The sequence below is a fragment of the Pygoscelis adeliae genome, unplaced genomic scaffold (genome assembly GCF_000699105.1).
Source record: "Pygoscelis adeliae isolate BGI_AS28 unplaced genomic scaffold, ASM69910v1 Scaffold458, whole genome shotgun sequence".
NCBI classification, from domain to species: Eukaryota; Metazoa; Chordata; class Aves; order Sphenisciformes; family Spheniscidae; genus Pygoscelis; species Pygoscelis adeliae.
Genome location: NW_008825352.1, coordinates 102,229 through 108,842, shown reverse-complemented (window position 1 = coordinate 108,842; position 6,614 = coordinate 102,229). Strand labels below are relative to the sequence as shown.

General features: G+C 57.1%; 1 protein-coding gene across 1 annotated transcript in view; it reads left to right on the top strand.

Annotated features, from left to right (window-relative positions):
- Nucleotides 1-1,868: 1,868 nt before the first annotated feature.
- The window catches only part of LOC103922251 (uncharacterized oxidoreductase C663.06c-like), a 5,062-nt gene continuing 316 nt past the window's right edge, over nucleotides 1,869-6,614 (top strand). Inside the window, exons 1-5 of the mRNA XM_009330359.1 lie at nucleotides 1,869-2,012; nucleotides 2,534-2,585; nucleotides 5,247-5,434; nucleotides 5,869-6,027; nucleotides 6,352-6,462. Coding sequence (XP_009328634.1) covers nucleotides 1,869-2,012; nucleotides 2,534-2,585; nucleotides 5,247-5,434; nucleotides 5,869-6,027; nucleotides 6,352-6,462 — 654 coding nt within the window. The remainder of the gene's footprint in view (nucleotides 2,013-2,533; nucleotides 2,586-5,246; nucleotides 5,435-5,868; nucleotides 6,028-6,351; nucleotides 6,463-6,614) is intronic.

Sequence of the window (6,614 nt, the reverse complement as noted above, 5' to 3'; positions counted from 1 at the left end):
GAGACGCAGGGAGGGTTTTCGCTGCATTGCGAACGTGCTCCGGTCATGCAGTCGGGTAGTTGACGGGGTGGGAGCATGCAGTCCAAGGCCAAGAGGCACCGTCCGTACACAGGGGAGGTGCCGTGTGGACAAAAAATTCACTGTGAGGACAGTCAAGCATTGAAATGGGGTCCCAGGGAGACTGCGGGGTCCCTGGAGGTTTCTGAGGGTTCAAGCCCTGGGCAACTTGATCTGAAGTCATTGCTGACCCTGCTCCTCCTGACGGGTCTTGGAGTAGAGTCCTCCCAGGTCCTCTCCAACCTGAATGCTCCCCAGGTGCCTCTACAGCGTTGGGATCCTGTAGATTGCTCTCATATCTTCCCCAGAGCATCCCTCCTGGCCTCCAGGCTGTGGTTCCTGAGCCATGAGGATGTCTGCGCTGCTGTCCTTCTTGGCCTTGGTTGTCATCGGTTAGCCATTTCCAGAGGTCGCTTGCTGCTCACCTTCCCCAGCTCGGTGCTGGCCCGTGGCCATTCCCACCATTCCTGGTCCAGCAGCCCTCTTTCGCTTGTGTCTGTTCTCTGCTTCCCAAGGAGCCTGGAAGGAAAAGAGGCACCTCCAGTCTTGTTGGTTCCTAATGAGAACTCTGCTCTGAATGCTGCTTGCAGATAGCAGCAGGAGCGGGCAAGTCTGTGCGGTGCAATTGCTTGCGCGGGTGATTACACCCTCAATAACGCCTGCTACAGCGGGTCTGAGTCTAACACCATCCAAATCCACACCCAGCACGCTTACCTCTCACGGAGGCCATAGTCTACCCACCAAGATGGAAGGAAACATCACTGCTTCCTCCTTTCCATGCTCTGTGTCACCTGAAAGCACATCTTCCAAGCGTGGAATCCCTTCACCATCTCCCAGCTGCTGGCTCTAGTATTTCTTTGGTGATTGCCAGGCCTGGACCCACTCAAATACTTGGGGAATAGTCAGCTCTGTCCCCTCCGCCAGGCTGAGCGAGGCTGGGCAACAGATGCGTCCCTTTGGGCACATCCAGATGTGACAGACCCGTCCCCGCTACTTTCCTCTTCTTATTTCCTCCCCCACCTTAAATTCATGTTGCCCCAATTCTTCCGTTTCAGCTGAGGCTTTTTACAGGGCAGCTTTTTGTTTCTTTTAGCACCTTACTCATTTCTGCCACCTAAAAATCCATGCTCCCAGGCTGGTCTGGGCTGCAGGAGCTTTGGCTTTGCAGGCACCTCTTGGTCTGATAAGCATCCAGCATTGTCCTCCAGCAAGGAGAAGGCTGATGGCCATGAGCTTGGTGCCCCAGCAGTGGGTGGACTGGGCTGCAGGGAGCTGGGGGTCTTCTCTGTTGGCTCCTGGGTGCTCTGGGTGAAAGCATCGGCACGAGCTGAGCTCGCAGTGTTAGACATGCCCTCCCTGCGCTTCCCAGGCTGGACTTTGGATTAGCATTCCTGGGTTCAACCATCCCAAACTCACCCCCCAAAGTGGGAGATCACTGGCCACAGCCAGATTTGGACCTGTTTTCCTTTCCTGCTGGTGTTTCCAAATGCTCTTCCAAGCTCGTGGTAGAGGTGACCCTTCTCCTGTGGTTATAGGGACTCTGGGAGCTGGGGCTTTAGAGGAGTGAAGCGGTGGGGTGCTGGGTAATGCAGGAGACATGCAACCCCATGTGGCAAAATGATGGGGAGCCCTTGGTCCACCCTGGGACCCTGGCTCTGCCTGGGGCAGGCAAGGGGCCAGGGCTGGTGCTTGGCAACGTCCCCGTCCCCGTGGGTGCCCGGAGCCACACCCTGGGCTGTGCCCAGCTCCTCTTCACGCCGAGCAGGCGGCAATCCTGCCGTGTGTCACCGCCCGGCACGGAGGCCGCAGAGATGGCTGCACTGGCTCGGAGCGTCCTCGTGACGGGGTCCAACCGGGGCATCGGGCTGGAGCTCGAGAGGCAGCTCGCTGCCAGCCCCCGGCCCCCCCAGCACATCTTTGCCACCTGCCGCGACCCCGAGGGTCCGAGAGGGAAGGTCAGTGCAGGCGCAGGGCATGGGGATGGTCCCAAGCCAGGAGGGCGAAGGGAATTTGTGGTCCCAGCAGCTCTGCCGGCTCTCTGCCAGATCTGGCCCTGGCTCGGTGGTCCGGCAGTGGGGGCAGGAGTGCTCCGGCGGGGGTCTCATAACCCCCCAGGCCCGTGCTTATGGCATTGCCTGACCCAGCCGGGTGGGATGAGGCTGGAGGGGCAGACGTGGTGCCCATGTCCTCAGTGCTTGCTCCTGGCCGTGCCGATGGCCGGCCAACCCCTTCTCCATGCTGGGATGACCCAGGACGGGGGGGCAATGCCTGAGCCCAGCAGCACCCATTCTCCTGCCGGCTGCGGGGATGCCACCGTGCCCCGTCCGCTGGGAACGGCCCCGCACACCTTGCCCAGCAAAAGCAAAGCCACCCTGTCCCGGCTCCAGCTGGGGTGACCCGGGAGCAGGGGTGGGAGACCTGGCCATGCCGCTGGTGACTTCTAACCTCCTCCCTCGCTCCATCACTTTGTTTCCAGGCCCTGCGAGAATTAGCTGCCCAGCACCCCAGCATCAAACTGGTCCAGCTAGGTATGGAGCAATCTCCCTCCTTGCATCCGGCATTCCCTCTAGCCCTCCGCTCGTTTCGGGGACGGGACTGGGGGCAGCTTTGTCGGGCAGCCTGCCTTAACGCTGGCAGCCAGGCAGCTCCAGCCCTGCCAGGCGGGGAGGGATGGGCGCACATCTGGGCAGGCTTCCCCCTCCAAGCAGAGCTGTCCTCTGGCTGGAAGCAGTCAAACCAGCTTCGGAGGCAGGCAGAGGTGGGTCCGGACACCTCAGATGAGCGAGTTTCATGGGAAAGGCATGACCTCTGTTCCCAAAGATGCTAAATACAGCGCCCGAGTTTTGGGCCGGGACATGCAGGTTCGCAAAGGGAAGCAAGGCAGGGCACAGCAAGCACAGTTGCTGGATGGTTCCTAAGAAGGAGGGTTGGTTTGGGGTCTGTTTGGAGGCGGCCACGGTCGGCATTTCAGCTGCGGCTGGTAAAAAGGGAGAAAAGAAATAGGCTAAAAGGATGCATATGGGAAATCTGGCCTTGTGGTGGTGGTGGTGGTGGTATCCCAGGTCAATGCTCAGGCCTGGAGGCACGCTCCGGTTCAGGATGTCCGCAGCCTGGACTGGGGGGATGTCCTTTCCCTGCTCCCGTGGGGGCAGGCCAGATTCGGTGGCCTTTGTCAGCAACGCTGGGGAGCAGCAAGAGAAGGTGGGCAAACAGACCTGGACAGCACGGGGACTTGGGGAAGAAAAGGGAGAGCAGCCAGGGCAGCGCTTGGTGTTGCCAAAGTTGGGGTGTTTCTTCCAAGGAGACAAGAGTTTGTTCCTTCAGCAAATGTGGCTGGCCTAGCACTAAAAACGTGCTGATCCCACATGCCTGGCTCCTTTGAGCAATGACTCAGCTGGTCTAAACAGAGCAATTAATCATTCACCAAAGCGACAGAAAGATCCCTCCCAGGTGGTGGAGTGATGGAGCCTTGAACTCTGTTCAGTCATTATCCAAAGAGAAGTCACTAAAAAGCACCCTGTGGTATGTCCTGCAGCTGGCCATGCATGTCCTCTCAAATCCCAAGGCTCCATCCCCTCACCTACGGCAGCCCCACAGCAGATTATCTCATCAAATTCCCCCAACGTGTTTTTATGACACCTCTACGGAGGTCCGTGCTGCACAAGGCAAGGTGGTACAAGTCCTGGGCCACTCGAATACTTGCTTACCACCATAAAGCCACCGGGCTAGTTAAAAATGCCAGGAAAAAGGATTGTTCTGCCGCTCATCAGTGTACAAAATACTCCAAGAAGGGAATCTTCAGCCTTGCAAACCTTTGCTAAGTCGGTCTTGTCTAAGCATGAGAACAGAGACACAGCTCGAGGGCGAAAGTGTTGCAAAAAAGAAATCTAGCCTCTGTGAGCCCCGCCAGGCGGCAGGCTCATCAGATTAGCACCTGCAAAAAATGTTGCAGAAACGTGTGCGGGGAGCAAAGGCACACTCCAACATGCCCAGACGCAGGAATATTCATGGTTCTTCAGGGCTCGGTGGTGCATTTGGGATATTAAAAGGCAATATATAAAGTTTAATGTTGGCTTAACCGTCCCATTTCAGATCCGGAAGGTGTTTAGATAACCCCTTTTAAATCAACAACGGCCACTTCAGTGGGGCGAGCGCCTGGTAGGGGCTGCACATCCTAACAAGCAAACCCAAAAGCTGAACATAAAAAATACCACTCCTATTGCTTTAGCCAAAAAATCCTGCAGTCAAAGCATGGCGGATTTTCAAAGAGATACCAATATTTAAGTGAAGAAAAAGGCACTGGAAATGCTTACCCCTGTTAGCACAATTTCAGGGAGGTCAGTTGTCTCTGGTTGCTTGAGAGGGGTTGTCCCCACAGCCTGGCCAGAGCATCTGTAAGGATGGGGAGGTTCAGACTCGGAGCCTGCAAACAAATACTGCGGGTTAGATCCCAAATCTTTTATTACTTGCACTCACCTCAGCTCATCTGTCAGCTCCAAATCCTCGTTGGTAACAATGTCAAGCAAAAAGATCTAAAGAAAAAAAAAAAAAAGAAAGGAAAAAAGGAAGGGTTTTGCATACAAAGGCTGCAAAGCTATGGGAAGTTGTGTTGTGGAAGATCAATTTAAGCACAAACTGTTAAAAAAGGCAAAGATAACTCTAAATGATCACTCAGATATCAGCCAGAAAAGATCTTCACGTAATTCAAAATAAAATTAATAAAATATTCACAGCTCCTGTAGCTGCTGTGCAATACAGGAGGGCTCGAAGAGTGTAGTTAGGTTGTTTCCCCAAAGATGGTGTCTCCTTAAAATGTGCCAATCCAACTGCGTTGGCTCCTGGTGGAAATAAAACTGGGAGCCTCAGTGTGCAAGGAGCGAGCATCCCTTGTGCAATCATAAATTCCTTGAATACAGAAAGCAAATGCGGCTAAGTTCTTCTTACCAGTAGCCTCCATATGACCAAAAAGGAGCCGAATCGCAGTTTAATTCACCTAAGGCTGCGAAACCAAGAGGTGAGGACAAACTGTTGCTCATTTCGATGTGTTTAACACCCTGACCTGCTAAACCTGGTCCTTTCTTTTTGGGTAATGCTGGTTTAAAGAGAGCCATTCCAGCCACAGCACACCTTCCAGTGGACGCTGCGTGACCCCCTGGAGCTCTCCTCCGCTTTGCTTTTCGCCCCGGCAGACACGGTGAACTTGCCGAGCATCCGGGGGGCCGTACGGGCTGTGGGGTCTCATCTGAAGGACCAGGGCTTGAACCTGCTCATCAACAACGCGGGCGTCAGCTCGCACGCCACGCTGCGCTCCCTAGCTTCGCAGGAGATGCTCTCCGCGTTTGCCACCAACGCGGTCGGGCCACTCCAGGTTGCCAAGGTACGTGTGGACCTTTCGGGTTTCTCCTGCTTGGGGAGATGTTCCCCCATGGCAAAGATGCCCTCAGCTGGGAGGGGTTTCTCGCTCCCTCAAATGAGGCAGACTGATGGGGGCAAGACCAGGACCGCGGGTCTCCTCTGCCCACCCAGAGGAGCAGGGAGGCAGCTCACCCCAGCCCCAGCATCTCCCATGCTTCGCTCCTCCCCAGCTGGAGCTCCTGCCTGCCCCGGGCTGGCCGGGCTGGCTCGCCCCTTCCCTGGGGAAGGGAAAGGCTGGAGCCTGGCCCGTCCTTGGGGCGTCCTCCCCATCCACTGCCCTTCTGCCGGGGGTGTCTGTCCAGCTGCTCGTCCACAGTCTGCGACAGAGACCTCCAGGGCGGTCCTCAAGCTTGGGGCTTGTCACGTATTAACAGAGCGCCGGTGTCTTTGTGGCAGGAATTTCTGCCGCTCCTGGAGAAGGCAGCGAAGGGCGCAGGGAAGGAGGGGCTGAGCTGCAGCAGGGCCGCAATCATAAATGTCTCCACCAAACTGGGCTCCATCGGGCTGTGCCTCGGGGTGCTGGAGGCCCCCATGTACCCGTACCGTGCCAGCAAGGTGAGGTGCCAGGGGAGGTGCTGGGGATGCTCTGCTGTGCACCGTGCCCGTGGACAGTGCACAGTGCACCGTGGAGAGGTGCCCCCCCAAAGGGGCACCCACCTGTCCCAGGCTACCCACCCCCTGCCTGGTTCTTCCAAGCGTAAGCACGGAGACCGAGAACAGCAGCAGCCGGGACTGAGCCTTTCAGGCGGGTTGTGCCGATGCTTTACCCCAGGGCAAAGTCCCATTTCCCACCTCTACAGCCATTTCCTGGCTGGGAAATGTCCCCCCTCCTGCCCACCCGCGCCCTGAGTTGTGCTGGCACGGCGGTGCCTCTTCCAGGCTGCCCAGAACATGGTGACGAGGTGCATGGCTGCAGAGCTCCAAGACAAGGGCATCTTGTGCATGGCCATCCATCCTGGCTGGGTGAAGACCGACATGGGGACGGAGAAGGTACTGGGCTGTGCAGGGGAGGGTCAGCAGGACCCGCGCTGTACCCCCACCTCTCGGGGAGGGCAGGGGCACTCGGGGCGGGGGATGTTGTGTGATGCTGTGGGCTGCCAGGACCATCTCCTGGGACGGAGCAGGCAGGGAGACGGCAGCCA